The sequence below is a fragment of the Lepisma saccharinum genome, chromosome 25, assembly GCF_977018435.1.
Source record: "Lepisma saccharinum chromosome 25, izLepSacc3.1, whole genome shotgun sequence".
NCBI classification, from domain to species: Eukaryota; Metazoa; Arthropoda; class Insecta; order Zygentoma; family Lepismatidae; genus Lepisma; species Lepisma saccharinum.
The window spans coordinates 51032508-51060099 of NC_139253.1; the positions used below are offsets into that span (position 1 = coordinate 51032508).

Below are 27592 nucleotides of genomic sequence, written 5' to 3' on the forward strand. Positions count from 1 at the left end.
TGTGTAACAATGTCTATTACAACATCATTTTGTTTTACGAAATAGTTTCATGAAAAGTACAATTATGCAATCTGAGAAAATGCCTTCCTAACCCAACATACCTGTTTCAATATAAGGAATTAAATAACAAAGCAACACATACAAATATATGTAATAATATTTTTTATTTTATTAGAGAATAAAGCAATTATTTAAATCAACATAAAAGAAAATTTAATTTATTTGGACTATTACTCCATGGCAACACAAGTAAGGTAATTATCAGAAATCACAGATGAACAGGTCATGTTCTGCACCTACACATTGAACATGAGCCAAAATATTGCATTCAACATTGGCATCTTCAGAACAAAGTCCTTCTCAAAAAATGCATTCAGCATCTAGGGCATCTTCATCTGGTGCAACAGTTTAGGGAGCCAGATTATTGATGCATGTTCGTGTAGGGAACAGCCCATAGCTAGAATTGATCTCCAGGGGGGCCTTTATAAACAATGTCCATTTTCGAAAGTTTAACAGTAAATGAATTAATTAAATTATGTTGGGAGAGAAGCATTCAGTTAATATAAAATATAAAATTTAGAGATATCAAATACTACAGGTTTTCTTTTTCTGTATGTTCTAATACACCTCTTAAAGTGTTAATTGACTACTATTGACTTCATCCATTACTACACACTCCATACTACTTTTGACGAGACAAATCTTTATATCATATAGAAAAAATGCACAATATTCAATCTTAGTGCCTATAGTGGAACCACAAGCAAAGAAACCTGCACAGACCCACGACTCCTGTGCACCGTACTCCTACGTGGAGGGGAGAGGGAGAGTGGACCGTGCTTCCTTATGGCATGAGCTGAATGGAAGAAGGGAAAGCTGCGTGGGGATTTTTCGTTTTCTTTCCTTGTGGTCGCTCTATACCATACATTCCACCCCTGGCCGAAGCAATAAAAAATTGCCTTCCTTCGCAAAACTTGGGAGCTGTTGACCTATGATGCTGAAGTATTTGGATGATGAGGTCAAAGTCACACATTTCTGTCTAAAGAGTAGGCTGCAAAAGGGGCAGCAAAAGTACAGATAAAGAAGCTCCCTATGAAAGAACTTCCTAAAGTCTAGAGAATCTTCTAAATACTTGCTACTACTTAGATTTCTGCTCATAAACAATATGAAGGAATGTAATAGCTGCTCTTCATGTTCTGTGAATTTATCCTTCACCAAGTTGTGAGCAAAATAATATCTGCTGTCTGCATTTTCACTCTTCACTACAAACAAATTATACAAAATAGTTTTACCTAATATCAAGGGGGCTGACAGCAGTTCCAGGATAGGGGGGTCAGCCCCTCCTGGCTACAGGCCTGGTAGGGAATGATACCATCAATTACAATAGTCTAAAAAATCTACGAACAGCACAACTGAAAGAAATATATGGCCGGAGCTGTTATTCTATCTACAATAACATGATATAACTGCAAAACTTTACATCCTTCCAGTATGAATAATATAGTACTATGCACAGATGAACAAAAGTACTGAAATGACCCAGAAACAAAAATATCTCCCTACACATAGAAAACCATCATCAATGATTGTTGCACACTATCTTGGGAGCCTAAAGAATAGAGTTACCCTGTTACTGCAAAGTGGCAGCACTTATTGGCTGTGAAGTTAAGAGCCCCATGTCAGTTATGGTGACTTTCCTCTACAGTTAGCCTTTTTATAAATAGTGCCAACTCATTATTTCAAAAGACTGATAAAATGTTACAAAATGATGTAATGTGTTGTAGGGGAATATGCTGGCAAGTTTCAACATAAGTAGGTAATTGTATTAACAGGAGATTAATTTACAATATAATACAATGTTAACAAATTTGGTTGATGAAAACAACCAACAACTTTTGTGTTTGTAATCTTTGATTTATGTTCTACTATTTTGTATGTGTAAATGTAACCAACTATAACTACATTCAGAAAGTGATATATTTGTTTTCCCACTGATCATATATTTGTAATAGGATGAAAATATTTGATTGGTTGAACACCAATAGTTTCTCTTTACATAACTAAATATAAATTACCAATTATTATGTAATCATGAGAGTAAAATTAGACTTTGTATGATAAACATATTTTGTATAACACTTATCTGAATTCAGTGTAAAACTTGGACAGCTGGCACATGAGATCAAAATAATGACCAACCGGTGAATCTCTTTATAATTCTGTGACTGTAGGTTTGTTCTTGCAGGAAAGCACAGTCCAAAGGCAATGTGGAGAAAGCCATGTCAGCCCTTACCTTGTTGATGTTTCTCTTCTTCCTCAACATGCTGCAGGTAACAACATAGCCTACATATTATTTTCCAGCAATGATACAATCTCAACTTGATTCCATAAGTAAACATGAATATTTAAAATGTAATACAATTGTAGCCTCTTTTTTTTCTGCCAACATAAGATAAATCTAATGTCAAAGTGATTATAACTTCAATCAAAATTTACAAGTCAAGTGACTTTTGTTAACCTCCTGAGTACTGAGGAGCTATGCAATAAAGAGTAATAGAGTAATTTGTATGATTTCGCAAATGTAATAGTTACTTAGCAAAATAGTTAAGCCCTAAGTTCGATTCTGCCCCTTCCCCAAGTTATGCCCATGCTTTTACATGATGCCCAATAAAAATTTGGTTAAATATAGAAAATTGTTTTTTGATAGTGCAGGTAATTTAAGGACTGTATATATAAGCAGAGAAAAAGAAGCAATTAAGTTAAATTGTACCAGAATATGATTTATTACAAAATACGACTTTAAAACTTTAAATTGCTACTATTCAACTCATAAATTTATAAAGTAGTTATACACATAATAATAGTCAACTCACTGCACATATTGAATAATATTTGAAGCAGTTAGCAAGGATTACCTATTACAAGATGGGACAGCGAGGATATTCTCTATTGACTTGTGCGAACACTTTTCTTAGGCCTTATAAACCACAGACACCCATTACAAGCAGAACCATCTGGCGGGGGAAGACAACATCCTCGAACAGTCATAATTATTGATTAATATGCATATCCATGTTTAAGCTAGACATTTGAAAAGCGAATGAACATTTTTCATTGGAAATGGAATGTATTAAAATAAAAATAAAAAAAGCAACAATTAACTTGTCTTGGATTGTGCAAAGGAAATACCTAGAAAATGTTCTAATTTCGTATACATTTACTAAATATACATGATATTGGGTCATTTTCTGGTTGCTTTTCAAGACAAGAAACAACATTTTTAATTTTTATTTATTACACTAAAAATCTTACTTAATAGTTCATTATTGTAATTCATTTCCAGATTTTTTATTTACATTGAAGTTTAATAATTGCAATCCATGTGATATGCAATAAGATTAACAATAATAGGACCGGAATACCTAAATTAACAAACTGCCTGCAAGACAGTACATTTACTACAGAATAAATATTGCACTGTGGAGTTAAATGAAAATTCATCGTATTGCAAATATAGAGGAAGAACATAGCCATATAATGTTAAACTGTAAGAATTTTTAACGTTGACCAGACACGTGTTGTTTTAATTTGATTCGTCATAAGTATGGCTCGGAAGTTGAGGAAAAATCCTTTTTTTCCTAGTGTCCGAAGAAGAGGCCCAACATAATATATGTTCATTTTGGGTCATTGTAGGCCAGAAAAAGGTGGGTTTTATTTGTCCTTTTTTGTCTTTTTTTGGCTTATTGGTCCTCTTTTAGTCTTTTTAGGTCTTAACGGATTTTTTTTGCAACTTCACCTTCTTTCAACTACGTTTTTACTGCCCATTCTCAATTCGAATCATCATCAGTTCATCACCTCTTAAACATCCTTTCTGTAGTAAAGAAATAATATATATATATATTTGAACCATCCCTGAAACGAGAGGAAAACATTTTTGGACTGAAAGAAGATGCATTTCATTCATATAGTTCTTTTGCACTGTGTGTTCCATACCACCAGAATTTTGTATTTTTTTATTCATTAAATATCTAATCAAAACTGAAGTTATTATTTAATTTGGATCACATTTACACGTCCTTTTTTCTGTTTTTAGGTCCTTTTTATATTTTTAAGTCTTTTTATAGGTCTTTTTTGACAATTTATAGGTCTTCAACTTCTGACCCCTAGTCATAAGTTTACCTTGCACAATCTTCTGTCCATCTGACATTAAAAATCATTTCCTATTCCAAAATGTAAATATGTCCAGGCTGTCCTTAAAAAACATAATATTAATAACTATTCATGTATGCAGGCAAAACTCATTTGTAGGATAAAAGGAATATTTATTTTCCAACTAAACTTAAATTTAATTCTACGTACATTAATTTAAACTACACAAACACACAAAATGTAGAGTTTCTACCTTTGCTTAGAGCAATCAAACTCAACCTGCCTGCTTTGAGACTTCTTATAATAAAATAAATAACCCATGGCTCGACAGCCCTTGAAGGGCATGGGCAGATCTCCCGACTGCCGGTCTCCCTCCAACAATCCTACATAGAGGTGTGGAGATCTTCAACCGGTAATGGGACGATGTGGGATCAGCATGTCGAACCCCCAGCCGTTATAGGAGATTTCTGAGACCTGATTAAGCTACTCACTTGTTGCTCCCCAATTTCCTCATGATTGTGGGTTGCCACTGGTCCTATACACAGGCCAAGAACCCACAAACTGAACCCAGGTGGACTCAAACCCATGCCGTCCCACAGTCTGAGACCAATGAACAGAGCCTTAGACCGCACGGCCACAGAGGAGGACTTTGAGACTTCTTAGAGGATGGTATTTAATCAATATATAAGGGCGAAGGGCAAGCTAGTTGAATTTTACATGATACTTAATCAACGACACATGTAAAAGTTTTGTAATGGGATGTCTATGTTAAACACGAATACCCAATTCCTAGTCTATTCCGTACTATGCCTGACATCAGACATAAAACACATCTTTCACAGCACAAGGCCTAATCACAAAACTAATCACCACTGAATTCCTAGGAATACTGAAGCTTTAAAATTCTCCTAAATTTTGGTTCAGAACGTAATATACAGACACACTAAATCGAAATGAACTTATAACATAAACTCAGTCCTTGGCCCACGGAAGTAATAACCTTGCCTGGTTCGTTATCATAGGTTAGTCAATAATGTACTTAGAGTATTGAAATGCGTCACAATCTTCCATGATAGTCTAAAATCTTTACAACAGCATATTAAAAGTTTCAAGTGCTTGAATATGCACGACGTAGCGCAGTACTACACAAAATGTAATACAAATATACTTTATTGTGTAAATCGCTTGAATTTATATGATTGTTTTATGAGTTAGCCTCTGATCATGGACATTTGGCACACCTTTTCAGGAGAGATCCTATTAATTGTCCAGTATTTTGAAGCTGTTAGTTTTCGTCCAAACGGGTTGAGGGTGCTAGCCACTTCCTTTTTCGATGGAAATGTCATATCCCAGCTGGAATTTTCTATTGGTTCCAATTGGAATGAATCGGATTCTATCGGATGCCTAATATTTCTATTGGAATGTATTGGTTTCAATCAGAATCTCAACTGAAACCAATTGGAAAATCAAGACAATATCCAATTGGTGAATTGTATTCAATTGTAAGCTTGTATATATTGTAGAATCAATATATGTTTTAAATTCATTTATTGACTCAAAGCATAGGTAGTTTAATCCTTGACATCACATTTCCTCTGATATAGAAGTTCATTGGAAAAACAGCACATTTGAACTGCATTTCTTCTGAATTCTAATGCATACTACTGAAGTCAGATTTATCTTAATATATACCTATAGAACTCTAACCAACTCAACTTTAAAGCAGCTAGTAGTTGGAATAAATGTTCATATTAGTTCTTGTTTTTGGAATATGGAATTTCCATGGTTATTCTTATGTGTAAGTAATAGAATTGGAAAAATGAGCAATCTTTTGATCAACTAAGTCGATCTCGACAGTGCTTTGTTTGTTTATCACTTTTTTCAAGTGTTGTGGTTCAGTCTTTGTTTAACCTAATTTGTTGCTGTTTTTGCAAGTATAAAGGAATAACAACATGTCAATTTATGACTGAAGCAGCATGTTTCTTGATTTTCTATAAGTGTGTTAACCACAATGAAACTCCAGAGTTAAAAACGTGTTCATATATTTAAAAAATATTTGTATGTGAAAGTTTTTCTAAGTTACAAATTCCACATGCTTTACCAGAGATTTATTTTAGTTGTTTTATATGATTTCTCCATTGCATTTACAGATATATAGATAAGAATTTTCCATAAGCAATATATTGAAAACAATCAAATATTTTCCAATAGAAACCAATTCACTACAATTGACCAATCGGTTCCAATTGACCAATCAGTTTCGATAGACCAATCGGTTCCGATACACTAATCGGTTCTGATAGACCAATCGGTTCCGATAGACCAATCAGTTCGATAGTGTCTAAAAACTCATATTAGCTATCGGAACCAATTGGAAAAATTTCTAGCTGGTATAGCAAGTTCCGTATCTGCCTAGTGATTTCCACTGTCGGCCTGGCTTATGGGGGCTGGATTATCCTCATATATATTATCCTTGCAGTTAGTGCTCTCAGTTTCATGTGAAGACTTTTTCTGAACTCTGCACCTCTTGGTTTTCAAGGCTCAGTATTATTCAGTGAAACTAGTTCTCTTTCACACTAATATAGCTACAGCATTTTGAACTCATTAACCTACTATTTAATGATAAATCAAGCATACACACGCTATGCTTTGCTATCTAACCATTATGTCATGTTACCCTATACTTCAAAATGCATAATTGTAGTATGTAACCAAGATTCCTAATCAAATGGATCTTGTTTTTTTACATTACATTACGAACTATACCAGCAGAAGCTCTAACCTACTTCTTTTCACATTTATGACACATTATAACTTTTGACCATAATCAAACTCAAAAATATTTTCTAGTTGTTCCAATACTTGTAAATTTGCCTTTAGTCCATTACTACACTCCTAAATTTCTCCAAACTACTTCAAGGGGATAATTGTAACTAGATAAGTCAGTGGGGGGCAATTTCCCATTCACACTTTTTGCTTTCCCCCCCCCCTTCTATTTGCCACTTTTTCACCAGCATTATGCTAAACCCTTATCTACCAAGGGAAAGTAAACTGTCCTTGCAGCTTCCCCACCCCCTCCTCAGTTTTGGAACCAAATTGCCACCACTGAAATAACTATGTTCTGCAATAGCAGAAGATTACAAATGATGAAAAATACAAGGGTCGTTCAAGGTTGACCGGGATTTCCGTACGTAAAAAATCGATGAATAGCCGGATCATGATGAAACGTGCGGGTGACGTAATGTATTCCTTTGCGAGTAACTAGCACCCGGCGTAACGTATTTCGCGCATGCGCAGCAGTTGCAGCGAACATGGTGGCAAGCAGTGTGTCTGTGGCTGTGGAGCAACGGTGTGTAATCAAATTTCTCGTGAAGGAGAAAGTGAAACCAGCTGAGATTTTCAGACGATTGCAAGCACAGTATGGTGAACAAACGATGTCGCGGACAAGAGTGTACGAATGGTGTGAGCAGTTTCGCGAAGGACGGGAGCTGGTGACAAATGAAGCGCATGGACACATTCGCTTGACTGCAGTCACACCAGTGAATATCGCACGTGTTGAGCAAATGATTCTTGAGAACCGGCGAGTAACAGTGCGGGATATTTCTGCCGAGGTGAATATCAGTGTCGGGAGTGTTGAGACAATCATTCACGACCACTTACGCTTCCGCAAAATCTGTGCAAGATGGGTTCCCCGCCAGCTGACATTCGATCAGAAGTGGACACGCAGGACGGTCTGTGAACAGCTTCTGAATCGGTTTCGAGCAGAAGGTGATGAATTGTTGCAATCCATCATCACGTGTGATGAAACATGGTTGCACAATTCATCCCCAGAGACCAAAAGATGCAGCATGGAGTGGCGGCATAAAGGTTCCCCGCCCCCCAAGAAAAGCAAAATGCAGCCGTCCGCTGGCAAGTGTCTTCTGGGACATGAAGGGCATTATCCATGTGGATTTTCTGGACAAAGGGAGCACGATTAATGTCCAGTATTACTCCACATTGTTGAGTGGTGCTGTACGAAAGTCCATTCGCAAGAAAAGACCTGGGATGTTGTCTGGAAATGTCATTCTTCTCCATGACAATGCCCGCCCTCACATGGCCAATGTGACAACAACAACTCTGGCCGACATGCGCTGGGAAGTTCTGCCCCATCCCCCCTACAGTCTGGATTTAGCCCCCAATGATTATCATTTGTTTGCAACCCTTAAAGACCATCTGGGAGGGAAGAAATTCACGACAGACGAAGCACTGCGGAGCGATGTCCTCCAGTGGCTACGACAACAACCAAGTTCTTTCTATGCCAAAGGAATTCGGGAGCTGCCAGAACGATGGCAACGGTGCCTCGGCACGCACGGAGAATACTTTGAAAAACTGACATAGTTTGGTGTTTCTTCTGCTACCTATTTCCTCTGCAGAAATAAAAGTCCCGGTCAACCTTGAACGACCATTGTATATATAATTGCAAATAATATGTACTTCTTTAATTCATTGTTTCCTTTCTGAAAGTTGATTATTGGAAAATTTAGCAGCTATGCTGCTGAGTATTAGCTGCATATATTATGTAAAATTTCTACAGTAGCCTACATGCAAAATATACAGTAATTCTCATGGAAATTTGTACAACTCTTTCACAAAGAAGAATTAATTGTTCAATATTCTTACATTATTCTCCACATTCTCTATCCTCTTTTGCATTTTTACTTGGGTGCATAATGTTTCTTCCACAGTGTTCGAAATTTGTAACTTTTGAATTAACTGAAAACATACTTTTTTCAAATTTCCACTTCAAGCATTCAACATAAAATTTAATTACTATTTGTGTTTCTCTCCTTATTAACTTCTCTTACATGACAAACACCCCCTTTTTTATGCAAAACATATGGAGAGCTATGAATGAGTAGCGTAACCTGGTTATGGAAACCTGCAACAATGACTGGGGGATTGTCCTGCTGATCACATGTCATCCCGCAACTGGTTGGATGATTGTCCACCTCTGCTGAGGCATGTGGGAGTGAAGCCGGCCATCGGTAGGCAAGACCTGGCCCTCAAGAGCTGTTGTACCACAGGTTATTTTTGTTATACAAATTTGATGGCCCTTGCCACTATCCACACAGGAACCTACCCACCTAGCAGTGTAACAAGTTGCTGTGTGTATGGTGACAGAGGCCACCAAAATTAATAGAATCTTTGTAAGTTGCAGGCCCAGCTAGAATTAATCTCCATGGGGAAGGTTGCAAACCAAGTCCATTTTTGTATAGTTTAACAGTATTATATGAAGGTAAATTATGTGTGTGTGTGTGTTTAAATTAATATAAAATTTAGAAATATCACATAAATAATACTATTTTTCTGTATATTCTAAAACATTCAGTAACATCATCCCTTACTACTAGGGTGACCATACGTCACGTTTTGACCGGGAGAGTCCCGTTTCATAGGCATGTCCTGGTCATCCCATCGAGAACTAGCATTTGTCCCATTTTATAAAAGCTGGAAAACCAAATCTAAATTTGAGAGACATTTCATGCTAGAAAATGTTGATGTGGCAAAATAGCTGGACTACGTTTCAAGCACTTTAAATCAAAATGTGCTTTTGTTTTGCCATCGAGAACATTCGAGCAGATGCAGTTTACTGTTAGCTCGTGTCGCTGGTTATATTGTTTTGTCTCTGCTGCAGAGTACACCTAGTTAGTCTAATAACCAAAACAGAATTTCACTATTCCTAATGAATCAGTAAACTCCTAATATATTTCCTAGTTCAGATGATGAAACAAAACTGTTCGATCACTGGTAATATGAAAGAGAAATCGTAACATAACTCCACGAAGAAAGAAAATACTGTTTGTCACATAAATAGGTACAGGTTTTCGTATGTTGGAAATGGACCACATTAAGTGTGATGTCATTCTGAAAGCGGTGGAAATAGTGTTAGGATTGCCTGGTACAATCCCCACCTAATGAGCATGTTTTCTCAATCATGAACAATATGTAAACAGATGAAAAATCTTGCTTACCTATCAACAATGAAGACCATTTTGATGGCGTGAGTGAACTTCACTGAGAGTTGCGGGGAGTTTTATGAACCCCTGATCAAGAATAAAGTTGTTTTCAAGAAGATTCCTTCTTCTGATAAATATTTCTGGCATTCCTCAACTTGAGCAAACGATTAACGTGAAAGGTTAGGGACCAGAAACTATGTAAGTCACACGGAGATTGTAATAATTTATATCTTTTGACAATGGGTAATCATATTCTATTTATTGTTTATGATGTATCATTTATGTGATCCACATTTAATAAATAATAATACTACGTTAATAATAACAATAATTTTTAATTTGGCACAACCGATTTTTCAGGGGGGGGGGTAAAATTGACCCCATTGGTTGTCCCGTTTTGGGACCAAAATATTATGGTCACCCTACTTACTACACACTCCATACTACTTTTGATGATACAGATATTTATATCACATAGAAAATAATGCACATAATTCAATCATAGTGCCTACCATATATTCCACCCCAGGCCGAAGCAATAAAATTCCCTTTCATGGACATCCCCAGGATTTTTTTCAGGGAGGAGCAGGAAAGGTAATTTTTTTCCAGGGGGGGCAAAGGAGGCATATTAGTGATATATCATAATAGTGATGCCCCCTCAAAAAATACTATTTCAGTCTGAAATTATCATGTTTTTCAACGTATTTATAATAATTACCATAAATTACTGTGACTGAAATGAAATTATGTGAAATATATAAATTTTAAGTCAACATTCATTTTCCAAAAGGGGGTGCCCCATTGCTCCCCCCTTTCGGACTTCCATGCTCTCCTTTAATCCCAAAATGTGAGAGCTGTTGACCTTTGACGCAAGTGTGGAAGGAATGTGGATCATGGCATCAAAATCACAGATTTCTGTCTAAACAGGAGGCTGCAATAGGAGCAGTGAAGGTACAGATAAAGCAGCTCCCTATGAAAGAACTTTCTGAAGTCTAGAGAATCTTCTAAATACTTGCCGCCAGTCCAGGTCATAAACAAGATGAACAAATGTAATAGCTGCTGTTCAGGTTCTGTGAATTTATCCTTCACCAAGCTGTGAGCAAAATAATATCTACTGTCTACATTTTCACTCTTCATTGCAAACAAATTATGCAAGGGGGGGGGGGGGGGCTATGGACCTGGTAAGTTGCAAAGAAAAGTTCATAATTTGCTTCTGTGTATTAACATTTTTACAAATTAGTGATCCAATATGATATCATGAATGTTCATGGAAGACTGTAGTGATCAAACGTTTATTATTTTTATTTATTTTGATATTTTACACCTTTCATCCCCTCAAATATTGAATTCTAATATCTCTTATTTCTTAAAATTTGATAGGATTGCATGAAACAACAGATGAATGACGGAACTATGATGATGATGGAAAACAGATCGATGAGAACTGCTAGGGCAACAGATGAAGAGTGGAAGGTATTAATGCAGAATGCAGATAAGAAAGTTCAAAATAACATGATAAATGACATAGACACATCAGCTAAAGGTCAGGTGAATCATAGAAAAAGCTATTTTGAAGGTTTGGATGATGATTCATCAGAAGAAGATGAAAGTTCAGAGGCACACTATGTAAAAGATGCAAAAATTAAAGAAACATCTATTGAAAATAAAGAGAAGTCAGACAAAGAAAAACAATTTAGCATCAAACCAGAAATTCTAAGCCAAATTCTAGGTGGGGATAAACCCATTTTGAGCCAAATTCTAGGTGGGGAGAAACCCATTTTGAATCTGAAACCTGATGGAGATAAAGAGAAACCAAGTGGTGTAAAACCACAACCACTAGGTGGAGGAGATAAACCAGTATTTTTTAAGCCAAAGCCTACTGGAGAAAAAGATAAACCAAACAAAGTGAAACCTTTTGGTGGAGGAGGACAAAATGAAGATGAAGAATGGGAAGAGGAAGAAGAGTGGGAAGATGATGATTGGGTATGGGAATTGGTGGAAGGTGTAGAAAACGATGAGTATGATGCGGATGAGGAAGGATATGGCAGTAATGGCAAACCTCAAAAAGGCAAACCAAAGCCAGACAAAGGCAAACCAAAGCCAGACAAAGATAAGCCAAAACCAGACAAAGATAAGCCAAAACCAGACAAAGATAAGCCAAAACCAGATAAAGATAAGCCAAAACCAGATAAAAACAAACCAAAACCAGATAAAAACAAACCTGGGGGAAATAAAAAGAAAAAGCCACAACCAGAAGAAGATGAAGAATGGCAAGAAGATGAAGAATGGCAAGATGAAGAGTGGGACTGGATATGGGAAGAAGAGGGTTATGAGGAGGAAGAAGAGGAAGAAGAAGAAGAGGGAGGAGATGAAGAAGAAGGTGAAGAGGAAGAGGGAGAAGAAGGTGAAGAAGAGGATGGAGAGGAAGAGGGGGAAGAAGGAACATTGGCATTAACAAATGATAACAAGAAGAAACCTGGTGGTAATAAAAATAAACCAAATAAAAAACCTGGAGAAGAAGAGGGTGAAGGGGAAGAGGAAGAAATGAATGTTTATCAAGAAATAGATGAACCCGACTCCGGATCAGGTTTTTGGATTGTGCAGAAACTAATGTGGAGAATGGCAACTTGGATGAAGCCTCTGATAAAAATGATGCCCGAGATGGATTCAATGCCCAGTGAATGCTACAACATGTTAGTCTGCATGGCACACAAATGGATGAAGAGATGGGGGAAAACTGGGGACGTAGTTGCCAGAACTTTCAGGTATGCAAACTTTACTTTGTGGCATTGTACTTATTTTGTTGAACACATTTTAATTATGTACATACAAAAACCAAACAAACAAAAAGCTAATATATTTTTAGATGTCTGTGTTAGTTACCAAATAATTCTTCTTACAGCACACTAAAGTGTAAAACAGTGGTTGAATTGTAGTTTGAGTCCACTTTATGCACAGAAAGGATAATTGGGACTGGATCTACAGTCTAAAGTGGGATCCGGACCACTGTGCAATGTACCTCAACCAGGTATTGAACCCAGGACCCTTTCATTAGAGCACGAAGATAGATGTATATCTATCCACTTTTACAATACAGAAGTTGGTTCCTTCCCCACTCCTTTTATATTTTAATTGAGCTCTGTGACACGTTCTGGTGCACAATTATACTTCACACGTCGTATTATTATACTATTAATATTAACTTAATAATACTCAGCGGTGAACGGTGAGACTCGGTGAAGTACACAGACTCCTCTCAGGTACAGGGATAGTGTTAGGCAAAGACAATATTCACAGCACAGAGAAATAAAACCACATTACTGCCGTATGTATAAACTGAAAAGTTTTATTCTTTATTTATTGCAATTATAGTGCAACTATACTTGAGACGAAGGCGAGGATTTTGCTTTGTCGATGAATTGACTCAATTAAAATGCATAAAACTCAATGCGTGGCTATCGGCAAGCCTATGATCACATAGACCTAGCTTGCGCCCCGAACTACCACACCAAGAGATATGCAATGATAACTGAGTCAATATTTTCTCTTTAGCCTTTTATTTCCAAATTAATCTTTAGGCTAACTTTATTATTTGACGTAGAATGGTTGCAGTATTGTGCATATCATCAATGCATGGCTATCGGCGTACCTATGATCACATAGGCCTAGCTTGCGCCCCGAACTACCATACCAAGATGTATGCACAACACCGAGGAGTTCTTTTTAAGTTTAAAAGCTTCGTCGATCCGTGGTGAAAAAGTGTGATGATTCTTACGAGATATCCTCGCTTTTATACGATTTTCGAGAACACAGATTAAAGTACAGATGAATCATTCACTATCTACAAAAGGATACTATCAACAAAACTGACATCTATACATCTTTAGAAATACAAATTCGTATAGTGCACTCTCGCAAACATGAAGATACATTAAACTACTCATAACAGAGCACAAAATACAACAAACATTAAACAAAAGATATACATTACTAATAAGGCGCAATATTACATAGAATAACAAGGAAATTACGCTTTCTTTCACAAAATAAATATATTAGTGACATATTTTCTACTGGTGACGTCACATAAAAATATGGATCATATCATCTGCCCCTTCCTTTCGGAAACTAAGTTTCAGGAAGGAAGTTATCTACCTGGAGGAAACTTAGTTTTAAAGTACAAACTCTTTCCTTTTATCCTCCGAAAAATGCACCAGTTAGGTTATCCAAGTTAACCTTATCATATAATTCTTTAGTCCTTGGAATTAGCAATGTCACAACATTATTTTCCACTTTGTCCACTAGATAAGGTCCTATCCACAACATAAATAACTTTTGAATGGTCCTATCTAGTGACGAGCTTAAGGAATGGTTTTTAACCATCACGAAGTCTCCCTTCTGTTTTATATTCTTCGATAGCTTCTTCTTCTCCCTGACTTGGGCTAAGAACAATTTGGACTTCCAATCCGGTTGGGCTTCTTCCCGTTCGGGCCAATTGAAATGAGTTAGGATCTCTCTGGGTATAGGATGATTGAAGAATAGTTCAGCAGGTGAATATCCAGTTGTTTCAGAAATAGAATAATTAATTAACCAAACAACTTTTGATATGTATCGCGACCAAGTCTGATGTTCTCGATAACAAAATAAACGAAGTAATCTGACTATCTCTTGATTTGCTCGTTCTACCATGTTCCCCTTTGGATTGTAAGCTGTTGTGCAAACATGATGGATACCAAGGCTTTTGGTAAATTCCTTCCACTGCTTCGAGGTAAACTGAGCTCCTTTGTCGCTTAGGGTAAACGTAACGTTTGGATAGTGAGCAAAATATCCTCTCTGAAGCGTGTTTATAATTTCTGTGGTGCTGGCAGTCCGTAAAGCATATGCGGAGACAAAACGTGTACCCACATCAATAAGGCTCAAGATGTACTGGTATCCATTAGACCGAGGAAGCTTCCCAATCAAGTCCAGAGAAAGCATCTCATGAGGTTGCTTGGGACTGATATGAAGGGTCTCCTTGAGTATCCCTAATTTGTCTGGTTTACTCTGGGCACAAATTTCACAATCTCGGATGTACTGTATTACGTCGTCCTTCATGCCTTTCCAGAAGTATCGTACTGCAAGTCGCTTCAATGTCTTGGATACTCCAAAATGTCCAGCTTCATCATGAATTACTTTCAAGAGAGGTTGCTTCATTACCACCGGAACACACAGTTTCCAAAGGGACTGATTGTCTGATCCTCTCTTAAATAAAATTCCTTCTTGAATGCGATAGGAACGATGCAATCTGAGGTTAGGTTCCTGAGAATTTAGAGATTGGAGTAAATTTTTGCAGATTTCATCTTCAGATTGTGCCTCTCTCCACTTGTCGACGTCATCTATTTCTCCTCTTTCGGCCCACAGGTAGTTTATTCTGAATGTCTGCTGGCTATTTTCAGGATGAATTTGGGGTATATCATTAGCAGGATACCGAGATAAAATATCTGCCAGATCGTTTTGGCGACCAGAGACGTATACTATTTTATACTGGTACTGTTGGAGTTTTAGAGACCAGCGAGTCAAACGACTGTTCCAGTTACGGGCGTCTTGTAACCATACCAACCCTTTATGATCACTGTAGATAGTGAAAGGCCTACCTTTCAAATAAACAGCATACTTCTCAACTCCAAAGATTATGGCCAAACATTCTAACTCATGGATGGAGTAATGGCGTTCGTTCTCCTTCAGTTTTCGGCTTGCATACTGAATGACCTTCCTCTCTTCACCATCCATTTGGAAAAGAATACTACTCAATCCTTTCCCAGAAGCATCGCATTGGATACAGAATGCCTGTTCAAAATCAGGCTGTGCTAATTCAGCATCTCTTACAAGTTCATTCTTCAGTAGCTGGAAACTTTGTTCTTCCTCGTCTCGCCAAATCCGTTGATTTTTACCTAACAGCTTGGTGAGCGGTTCAGATTTAGCTGCAAAATTTTCAATGAACTTCCGCCTCCAGTTGGCGAGGCCAAGAAATTTCCGAACATCCTTTCTAGTTTTAGGTTTAGGAAATAACTTAATGGCGGAATTTTTGTCTGGTTGGATTTTGATAGCATCTCCAGAAACAATGTGACCCAAGTAGGTAATTTCCTTTTTGACAAATTCACATTTTCGCAGCTTTACAGTCATCCCCACTTCTTGGAGTCGCTGCAACACTTCGTCCAGATGTTCGAGATGCTTGGAGAGTTCTTTGTCGAAAATCAGCAAGTCATCCATATATTGAGTTAGATACTCTTCGGTTTCAGGACCAAATACAGCATGCATGGCAGCTATGAAAATTGACACAGCACTAGAGATACCAAAAGGCATTCGAGCAAACATCCTCTGACGTCCTTTATAGGAGAAGGCAGTACATGGTTGGCAGTCAGTTTTTACAGGGATCTGTAAATATCCAGAAGCCAGATCCAGATTTGTAAAATAACGAGCACCTTTAAATTTTTGTAAGGCATCCGAAATGGCCTCAACTGAATTCCGTGGAACACGTACAATTTTATTCAAATTTCTGAAGTCAATGCATGGGCGTACTGCACCGTCAGGCTTGTCGACTACAATTAAAGGGTTCAAGTAAGGGGAATTACAAGGCATTATAACACCCCATTGTCTCCACTTTTCTAATTCTTCCTCCAGGAGTTTCCTTTTTGCTATAGGTATGGGATATGGAGATCGATACACAGGTTCTGTGGTGGTGAGTTCAATCTCACACTGGAAGTTTTTAATAGTACCTGGTCTCTCGGAAAATACATCTCTATGCTTCAATAAGACTTCTTTCAATTGGCTTCTACCCCTTTCGCATAAAATCTCATTCGCATTGACCTTCTGTAGAATGTCGTCAGGACTAGCCGTCCACTGATCGACATGGGAATCTTCACGGACATTTCTTACATACGTCCCTGTCGAAGATCCATTATTCACGAGGTCCTGCTCTACCGGAACTCCGTCTACGGTGAGGGATAACTTCTCGCGCTGTAGGTCAATTCCTGCTTCATATTTCCTGAGGAATGGGTAGCCCAAAATAAAGTCAGCTTCGAGACCCTTCAAGACAAACATGTCCTCCAATAAATTTCTTCCAGCAATCTCCAGATATACTTGTCTACATCCCACAACTCTAGTTTTGTTTCTCCCAGTGAAATCAGTCAGCCTAACATCTGGACATGTTTGTAACTGCAATGACGGCAGCTTCTCTTTAATCTTCTTCCAAATGGCGTAGCTCATGAGATTACATTCGCTGCCAGTGTCCAGAACACAAATAAAATCGACGCCTGTTACAGTTGCCTTAATTAATGGAGCCCTGGGTAAATTTTCCTTTCTAACTGCCTGTTGTAGTGCTCTATCAAAACTTTGTTCTCCTTCATTGAGAGTCAGCACAACAAAAAGATGATTGCCTTCACTATTTATAACGCTGTCATCTGTTCCCAGAGAAGTCAAGATTTTAGCCCAATCATGATCGGGAATGAAGAATTCACGTTGGGCGACTGGCTAAATCCGACTGCATACCACTCAGATTAGCACTAGTCGATGGTGCCCAACAAAAGTCTCTTGTCATGTCGACGCTTTGACGTTGCTCGTTCGTCAAACGTGAAGCAGAAGGTTCAAACGGAGGCGCCGTCGCTCTGAAGTTACTGGGTTCAGAGGCGTTACGTGAAGAGTCACGGGAATGTTCTTCTGGATCAGATCTGGAACGACGCGGCCCACGTGCGTAGTTGTTCCTGCCATCCCTTCTCGGAGGATTACGCCGCCTGTTGTAATTGGAATATCCATTCCTCTGGTTCTGCATAACTTGTCTGACTCTGGGTTGTTGGTTTCCAATTCTATTTTGTCTGGGAGCATTTCCCTGGCCTGCACCTTCCCTATTCCACACAGGCTTCCAACTGTCCTGTTCCTCAAGCACCTCGAACCTTTTCAGAAAGTCGGCTAGCTGCCGTACAGTTTGAGGAGAATTAGCTAGACTCAGACTGCGAGCTCTATACCGAAGCTGGGAGATGATTAAATTCACAATCTCAGGTTCTATGTAACGGGCAGACAGATTGCGGTAGGCTGAGTAAATAGACCAGGCATATTCCTCCATGCTCATACCGGACTGCTTTAAGTATCGGCGAGATCTCACTGCTGTCAGCTGCCTCTCTTTGGCCTCTTCTGAAGCATATTGTTTGCGAAAACGACGGCAGAAATCAGAATAGGACTTTAACTCTAACTGGTTTGCTCGAAACCAATGCTCAGCCTGGCCCTTGAAAAGCCGAGGAATAATTTCCAATCGGTATTCGTATGGAATCTGCATTAAATCAAAATTGATATTAAGTTCTTTTAAGTATTGCTCAGCATTCTGGGCTTCCAGGTCTCCCTTGAACTTCGACAAGGAATTAAGGTCTGCCATCCTTGGAGTTCCAGTCATTGCTGATCGCTGAGTTCTTGGCGGCGACTCATCTGGCCCGCTCCTTGAATTTCCATGCCTTCGTGTTCGCTTCCTGATTTTTGCTTGATACTGAGAGTCAGAGGTGGTGCTGGAAGAGGAGGAACTGCGATCTTCCTTCCTTTCTAGACGTTTCCTCTTTGTCCTTTCTTCATAAAGACTGTGCCGGGCCCTGCGAGATTCACGCTCTCTGTAACTTCTGTCATCGCCCGAAAGACTAAAGGTAGGTGGAACAGCAGACGCCACTTCATTAGCTCTTGAATCAGCAGTAACTCGTGGGCGACAGACTTGTTTGTCTTCTCTAGTTCTCTCTCCACCGGCTCTGTCCATCGCTTCATTTAGTTCAATGTTCATGGTTGGCAACACTGCACTCTCAGCAACTGCAGACGGATGACCAGCTGTTCGAGATCCAGTTTCTGTTTCCGTTTGGCAGGTAACGTGCATGGTCTCTGATTCGTAAGTTGTTCTACTTGAGTTTTTATTTCCTCAACGTCCTTGCTTCTTTGAGACACAACTACTGAAATCTGACTAATATTTTCTTGGACCTCAGCCCGGAACTGTATTTTGTCAGTCTCGGCCTCGGCCAACATCTGTTCTATTGTCAGCTGTTTTTCGATAATCCTATTGCACTCTCCAGTGAATCTCGAGTTAATATCCTCCACATCTGTGCGAACATTTTCCGTGGCTTTATTTACCTCGGCTGCCAAGCTGCGCCGGAAGTCATCAAAGTCTATCTCTCTAGCCTGCCGGATTTCTTCACAGAATCGAGCCCTAGTTTCCTCGTTCTCAGACTTCAGTTGTTGAATCTCACAGGCCATCTCGCCTATTTCAGCTCTTAATACTTTTATAGATTCATCGTGCTGCTTACCGATATCATCCTTTAGCAACGCACATTGTCTGAGGATATCTTCCTTTAATATGTCAGATTGTCTACAGATATCAGCCTTCAGTGCTTCAGACTGTTTACACATATCAGCCTGCAATGTTTCAGACTGTTTGCAGATATCAGCTTTCAAGCTGGTAATGGAATCAGCTTGCTGTTTAATACCAGCTTTCAGTGCTTCAGACTGTTTGCAGATATCAGCTTTCAAGCTGGTAATGGAATCAGCTTGCTGTTTAATATCAGCTTTCAGTGCTTCAGACTGTTTACTCATATCAGCCTGCAATGTTTCAGACTGTTTACTAATATCATTGCTAATATCAGCCTGTAATTTTCCCATACTTTCGACTTGTTGTTTGCTAATTCCTTCAATCATTGCTTTTAATGCTTTGAACATATTTAATGGATCAGATGAACTATCCGTAGACAATAATTCACAATCTTTACAAACCAAATCGGTAGACTCGTGGCCTTCAGTTCGAATATCTAGGCCACAACATTCAAAATGTAGAAGCTTTGTACATTTCTTGCACACAAATGTGGTTTTATCTTTATCAATGTCCCGACAACAATCGGGAACATTAAGTCCTGAACTCGAAGTGAGATTTTTATTTGCGCTACGCAAATGCTTCTTGTCCATATCGAAACAAAATAACTCTGTGCTTTTCAATAAATATGAAAGTTCAGTGCTCTTGCACAATTAATCTCAACTTTAAACAATTGTCTTGCCCTTGTACACTACAAAATCGAGCCAACACGTTGAGCTGCCACTTGACGACGTTCTTGGTGCACAATTATACTTCACGCGTCGTATTATTATACTATTAATATTAACTTAATAATACTCAGCGGTGAACGGTGAGACTCGGTGAAGTACACAGACTCCTCTCAGGTACAGGGATAGTGTTAGGCAAAGACAATATTCACAGCACAGAGAAATAAAACCACATTACTGCCGTATGTATAAACTGAAAAGTTTTATTCTTTATTTATTGCAATTATAGTGCAACTATACTTGAGACGAAGGCGAGGATTTCGCTTTGTCGATGAATTGACTCAATTAAAACACATAAAACTCAATGCGTGGCTATCGACAAGCCTATGATCACATAGACCTAGCTTGCGCCCCGAACTACCACACCAAGAGATATGCAATGATAACTGAGCCAATATTTTCTCTTTAGCCTTTTATTTCCAAATTAATCTTTAGGCTAACTTTATTATTTGACGTAGAATGGTTGCAGTATTGTGCATATCATCAATGCATGGCTATCGGCGTACCTATGATCACATAGGCCTAGCTTGCGCCCCGAACTACCATACCAAGATGTATGCACAACACCGAGGAGTTCTTTTTAAGTTTAAAAGCTTCGTCGATCCGTGGCGAAAAAGTGTGATGATTCTTACGCGATATCCTCGCTTTTATACGATTTTCGAGAACACAGATTAAAGTACAGATGAATCATTCACTATCTACAAAAGGATACTATCAACAAAACTGACATCTATACATCTTTAGAAATACAAATTCGTATAGTGCACTCTCGCAAACATGAAGATACATTAAACTACTCATAACAGAGCACAAAATACAACAAACATTAAACAAAAGATATACATTACTAATAAGGCGCAATATTACATAGAATAACAAGGAAATTACGCTTTCTTTCACAAAATAAATATATTAGTGACATATTTTCTACTGGTGACGTCACATAAAAATATGGATCATATCATCTGAAAGAAAGGAACGAAACATGAGAAAAGAAAAAGCATACGAGTAATAATAAAGAGGCTGTAACAGGATTCCCACAAACACCTGGGAAACCTGGAAATCTCAGGGAATTTGAAAAAAATTATAAATGTCAGGGAAATCTCAGGAAAAATCATCCAATTGATACAAGAGTCCTAATGAAGCACATATGACTAGAATATGCTTTAACCTTTGCCATTTGTTGCGTAACAATTTTTTTTCCACCGACCATTCATGAAAATAAGAATTTGAATTGGATGAATCAGTTTTGTATTGACAGTGTTTAATTCACTAATAGGGCTTCAGTTTTCATGAGCTGGAATTATAATAAATGGTTAATGATAGTCGACAGTGAGCACGGATATCGGAGAGACAGCACTTGATTGGCTTGCCACCTACACGGGACTTCTCCCACATCAAACATACGTGGGCGTACCCAAAAGAAACCGAACTAATTTTGTGGTGGGCAGAACTTTTGTAGTACTGCGTTTTGCCACTAGGAGCGCATAAAGTGAACCTTCCTGAGTCCGTAAGCCGAGTGCCGTCACTGAAGCAGGTCAGGACATGTTTCGGCGGAGTTTAGAGTGACAGCTGTTTTGTGTGATCGTCGTTTTTGCAATGGCTGATTTTCGGGAACAGCGTGCGGCGGTGAAATTCTGCTTTTTGCTCGGAAAGAGTGGAACAGAAACTCTTGAAATGTTAAAAACGGCATACAAGGACGATGCTATGGGGAAAACTCAATTGTTTGAGTGGTTTTCCCGTTTCAAAAATGGTGAACTGTCAATTGATGACAAACCTTGTTCTGGTCATCCTTCCACGGCCCGAACACATGACAATTTTGAAAAAATTCGTGAAATCATCAACGAAGATCGACGACGGACCATTCAGAGTTTGTTCCGCAGGGTCAGACAGTTAACCAGGCTTTCTACTTGAGTTTTGAAACGATTGCGCAACAGTGTGCGGTGGAAGCGGCCTGATTTGTGGCAGTCGGGTGACTGGTTTTTCCATCATGACAATGCCCCGGCTCACACAGCCCTGTCTGTACGACAATTCTTGGCCAAAAATGGTATGACCCCTGTTCCTCACCTGACCTTGCCCCATGCGACTTTTTTTTTGTTTCCTAGAATGAAAGGAAAGCGTTTTGCAAGTGTCGTAATGCAAGTGGAGAGTACTTTGAAGGGGATTGAAGGTTTGTACTTAAATTGTGAATAAACAAGTTCACAAAAAAATTTGTTCGGTTTCTTTTGGGTACGCCCATGTATAACCTCACCTGGACACATCTCTGCACTTCAATCCCTGAAGAAGAATTCCTCTCAAAAGCTCAGAAAAAAATTCTTCATCATTCGCCGCCAGGAAAGCTTCAATAATTATTTCATAGTATATTTTAGTTTGGTAACGTTTATTACCTTTTTTATAGCTCAAGCTAAATAATGTTTAAAGCATATTTATGAATCCTGACATTTTGTATTACATTTCACATAAAGTTAATGTACATGAATGGTACAAAGAAATAAAAATGTATTAATTAGGATTAATGTCATACTGAAATGTATAACATTCGCTCAGTGTTATTAGGTCATTCCATGTTAAATCAAACAATAAATGTTTTTTGGAACCTTTAGGATTCAGAATTTTAAGCTTTTTTGCTCATTCATTGTACGTATCCAGAGAACAAAAACTGCCAAATTTTTAGATTTTTTTGGCTCTTAGTTTTTGAGTTATTGACTTTCAAAAAAGTAAAAATCCCAAAATTTGACGACATTTTGAAATCTTTAGCTGTAGAACAAAAACTATTTGTCCTAGTGCATTCTAATTGGCGTCATACTCTTCTACGTTTAATGAGCTTTAATTTAAAATACAACATGACTGTGATATTTTAATTTTGTAATTTTTCAGAAACCTGAAAAACTTTTCTTTGAAAGTCTCAAAAACACCCCCTTTAATTTTTTTGAAAAAAAAAATGCACAAATTTTGCACACAGTCAAGTCAATTGAGGCCTTCAAAACATATATATTTTTTTTAAAAGAAAAGTTTTTTTTTTTTGAGATTTTTGCTTTTTTGAAAGTCAATAACTCAAAACCTAAGAGACGAAAAAATCTGAAATTTCGTAGTTTTCGTCAACTTTACTGGTAGTACCACTGTACCAAAAAGTATCAATTTCTGAGATGTCAAGGTTCAGACTATTGGTTGATTTGACATGGAATGACCCGATTGTACTTTATTGATTAAGTGCATTGTGATAAACCTTGACTTGAAATATGACTGACACAAGTGACTTCTTTTCCAGTGAAATGGTCGTGTGGATTTGTGGTGAGGAGCAAAGAGGAAATGTTGCTCATGCTACAACCATGGCAAATAAGAAGAAGACATGCAAACCTCTTGTTAAGAAATGTGACAAAAAGTCAAAAGGAAGATCACTAGTTTCTGTGGTTTTTAGAACAGTAGATAATTTTGTGTATGGATGATCCATGCAACCAAATATATCAAGTCATCTCAAAATTTGAAATTTATTTCTTGGATTATAAATATACAACTGAACCATAAACATCTTTGTACACAAAAAAGTCAACATGTTATTGTTGCCTTGTGAATGTAAAAATAAATAATTAATAAAATGAATTGTTCAGACTTTAAACCATTGTACTTGGTCCAGTACACACATATACCAATGTTTTAGACTCGTTCTCTTTCTGTCTTTAGGGTACAGCATTTTCTTGCTATGTAGTCACACAGGGTGCAGCATAAAAACCTGATGATTTTTAAAATTGTATAACACAGTAAATAAAAAGTTTGCATTTCAACAAACACGATGCATTGTATTGCACGACTCCATGGTGACTTAAATTTGACAGCTAATGAGGAATGAAATCCCCACCACACAATGCGACACAATAACAAAACAACAATCAGCAGGTTTTTTCTTTCTCCAGCAGTATGTGGACCAAAATGGACGCCATTTGCAAGATGTTATTTTCCACACTTAATGTTGGTGTAAATCATACTTTTCTATCTTTTAATAATACTGGCATACACATGGCTGCAAGGCTAGCACATGAATAAAGACAAAGATATTTACTGTGTTATATCATTTTAACAATCATCAGGTTTTTCTGCCCTACCCTGTATATTGGTAGTCTCAGAATACAGGATGTGCTTGGGGAAGGCAGTTAATATGACCAGTCAGAGCACTGACCAAAAAAGGAACCAGAATGCTTCGGAGGATTTTTCAGTGATGGCCGAGGTTTCACCTTGTCTGGTAGTCTAGACTGGCAGACCTTCTTTTCTCGTAACACCAAATTAAAATATTTCTGGAGAAAACAGAATAGCAGGGAGGATTATGTTGCAGTGGCTTTGACTTTGAGGAAAATCTACTAAAGTGGTAGTATTCAATCTTCCCCAGACCCCCATTGTCAATTCTTTGCCTGTGTTGGTTCAAGGAAGGGAGGAACAACCACACCCATGTTCTTCCTTTAGTTGTATTTGTATTCCGGGACCTACTGTCTTTCGGTTTAGGGACAGTGCATTTCATCTACATCTGTGAACCACGAGTTGCATTTTGTAATGTTTGAATTGTTTGCAGGTGGTGTTTTTCTTCACATAATTAATCCATGGTGTGCTTCTGCACCTCTAATAGGATGAATATTGCAAGTAAATTATTGACAAAACTCTTTAACTCTTTATCAACTGTGATGATGGGAGATTTATAGTAAAGGAATTTGGGAGATCCAATACAAACTTAAAACATTTTTCAGAAAATATAATTCAGGAGGCTTCAGTACCTACTGGATTAATGTTTTAGTATCATTACAAAACTTGAAAATTTGTGTTTTTATTGTAAATCGTGGAATGTCTGTTAGTGCAGGTATGAGTCTCGCAACTCGAAGATGATGAGACAGGAGTTTCTCAGGCAAATGTCTGGTCACTGCCAGGGTGAACGTAATGTGAAGGCCGACAGTGATCGGAAAAGGATCAGATCACTTTGAGAGGAGAGTTGGAGGTCTTGAGTTCATATCTACACCGACAGATATTCCACGAAATATAGCACCAGCAGCATTCCTAAAGGAAAGGGGGGGGGGGGGCATTTCATACCCATTTCACTTTTGCCTAGCATTCCTAATAAGAAAACATCAAATGCAGGAAAATATGATACATTATAGGACTGACTACTCAAAAAAAGTATACTTAACTCCCCTCTTACAAAACCTGAGAACACCACAGCTTAGCATGCATCATTTAAACATTGGATGATATAGCCTTTTTCTTGTCATGTCTGTTTCAGAAAACTGCAGCACCCAAAGCAAAACACCACCAGCCTCTATCAAGGTGGTGTATGTGCATGCACACAATACACATTGTTTATATGGAAATACGACAACATGACAAGCATTAAGTTTCACTACTTCCGAAATATTTTATGCCAAAAATATATTTTTTCCTCTTTAGTTGTGGACAAAGCTCGTCGATTTTCACTAGAAATATAAGGAAAAAGATTGTTAAAAGTAGTATTTAGTTTTTACAAAAATTTTCAGAACTTGATGTCATGCTTATTGATTGGTATAATTTTAGGTTGTTTTTCTGTCGCTTTGGGCTAACTGCCAAGATGACAAGGAATGGTGATACAATTAAATTGATGAAAGGACAACAATAAACGTACACGGACAGAACACAACACAAACCCAACTCACGATTATACTGGCTGAGAGTCCACATGGCAGAGCTTTGCACCCTGGTGCAGTCCAAGGTGTGGAAGAGAGGTTCACATTTGACTGTTTTTTACACTTTAAGACACTACTTGAAGCACTGAATTACAACTAATTAAAAAGTACACACATTATGGGAATTGCATTTTAAATAGTCAAGTCATGAATTTGTACACTATTTCAGGAGAAGTTTTGTCACTGCTTGCTTGCCCTTGTAGAAAGTCAGAAAGAAAACTAGATACCATATATTTCAGATAAAGAAATTTATTTGTTGTTTACTATACAAAACTAAGATGATATTTTTCAATAGTAGTATTACTGCATTTGAACAATTTTAGATTTTTTTTTCACCACAATCACACGTTGCAGAACACTCTACAATGTTGAAAAATTGAAGATAAGAATGAATAATGTTTATTTACATGTTACACTATGAAGTCTCTTTCATTTCTAGTAATGAAAAGTGTCAGATTTGAACTGTCTCAGTCCCATAATGTTAGTGAATCCAAAATGAAAAAAAAAATATGGTCATGCATATTACTTGAATTTGTACACTATCCTACATGAGGGTGGGGATATAATTCTATTGTTCTTTCCTTCTTTTTCAAGAATTATTTTTCTTCATTGTTCCTCACATTTGGAATGTAAAGTCTTTTCTCACCAATTTTTGAATGGAGTCACCAGTTTTAAAATAAAATCAGTTTTGTACTTTCTTGTACAGCCTAAGTAAAACTTAGTGCAATGTTGCATTGATAAAGGGCACAGAAAAAAATGCCAAAAAAGGCAAAAAATGACTTTTGCCAAATTTTCAACACACAATGTTTGTATGCAACAGTACTTCTTTCTTTTACACGCAGCACTTACACCAACTGCAAAAGTCATAAAAAATAATATCGAACAATCGGGACACTTAAAACCACTTGATTCACACTCAACCAAACACTAAAACATTGCTTTCACAAAACATACAAAACACTAACTTATATAACTTCAGGGATGAAAATCATGAAGAAGAAAACAATATGTAATTTCTTCATAAAACTAAAAATTTCTGGGACTACGAAACTTTTTTATGCCATCCTGCTGTTGGTGTAATCTGTACATGAACGTTGGTACAGAAAACTTTAAGCCTCTTGAACAAGATCAAAAATACTTGGTCTGGGTCAGGGCACTCTCGCCAAATGTTGGATCTGTCATGCGAGACCAGTCTGTCTGCCCCACGACGAACCCAATAGCTCTCACTCTCTCCTGCTGCTTCCGTTCTTCTAAGTCTGCCCAACGAACCTGCAGATAACAAATATCATTTCAAAGTATGTCTAAAGTGATTACTTTAACAGCATTTTTTACATAAACAGTAAAAGCTCTACCTAGAATTTTCAACAAAAAAATGCAGAATCGACCATGACTCGAACCCGAGTCTCTGGCATACCGTGCCATTGTTCTACCATTGAGCTACCGAGCTGGCCTGCCTTCCCATGATTTTTCACTGTCACTGTTTTACCTGCGCGGAATCGTCTCTGTCAGTGCTACTGCAATGAGATCTGTTGCCTTTGAAGCACTGTAGACGTCGACGCTGCATGGTTGCTCCGAGCATAGAGATGTAAATTCCATGAAGATTTCGCACACAGGAGATGTACTACGTAGAATTTTCAGCAGAAAATGCAGACTCGA

The 27592-nt window shown here is 37.8% G+C and overlaps 2 protein-coding genes across 9 annotated transcripts in view; one reads left to right on the forward strand and one right to left on the reverse strand.

Annotated features, from left to right (window-relative positions):
- Positions 1–2250: 2250 nt before the first annotated feature.
- LOC145978596 (uncharacterized) lies at positions 2251–23842 on the forward strand. The gene is made up of 3 exons (XM_083111309.1): positions 2251–2330; positions 11526–12910; positions 23509–23842. The coding sequence occupies exons 1-3, from the start codon at positions 2280–2282 to the stop codon at positions 23684–23686; spliced, it is 1614 nt and encodes a 537-aa protein (XP_082967435.1). The 5' UTR covers positions 2251–2279; the 3' UTR covers positions 23687–23842.
- A 2327-nt stretch (positions 23843–26169) lies between these two features.
- ZAP3 (protein) overlaps positions 26170–27592 on the reverse strand; it is a 245671-nt gene continuing 244248 nt past the window's right edge. For 7 of the 8 annotated variants that reach the window (XM_083111269.1, XM_083111268.1, XM_083111264.1 and 4 more), the window contains one exon: positions 26170–27205. In XM_083111269.1, the coding sequence (XP_082967395.1) occupies positions 27065–27205 (141 nt within the window). In that variant the 3' untranslated portion in view covers positions 26170–27064. The remainder of the gene's footprint in view (positions 27206–27592) is intronic. The other variant, XR_014440724.1, reaches the window with a different exon arrangement.

Coding starts and splice junctions, on each gene's coding strand:
- LOC145978596 (XM_083111309.1), top strand. CDS start 2,280: ATGTCAGCCCTTACCTTGTTGATGTTTCTCTTCTTCCTCAACATGCTG. Junction 2,331..11,525: donor TCTTCCTCAACATGCTGCAG/GTAACAACATAG, acceptor AAAATTTGATAG/GATTGCATGAAACAACAGAT. Junction 12,911..23,508: donor GTAGTTGCCAGAACTTTCAG/GTATGCAAACTT, acceptor CTTCTTTTCCAG/TGAAATGGTCGTGTGGATTT.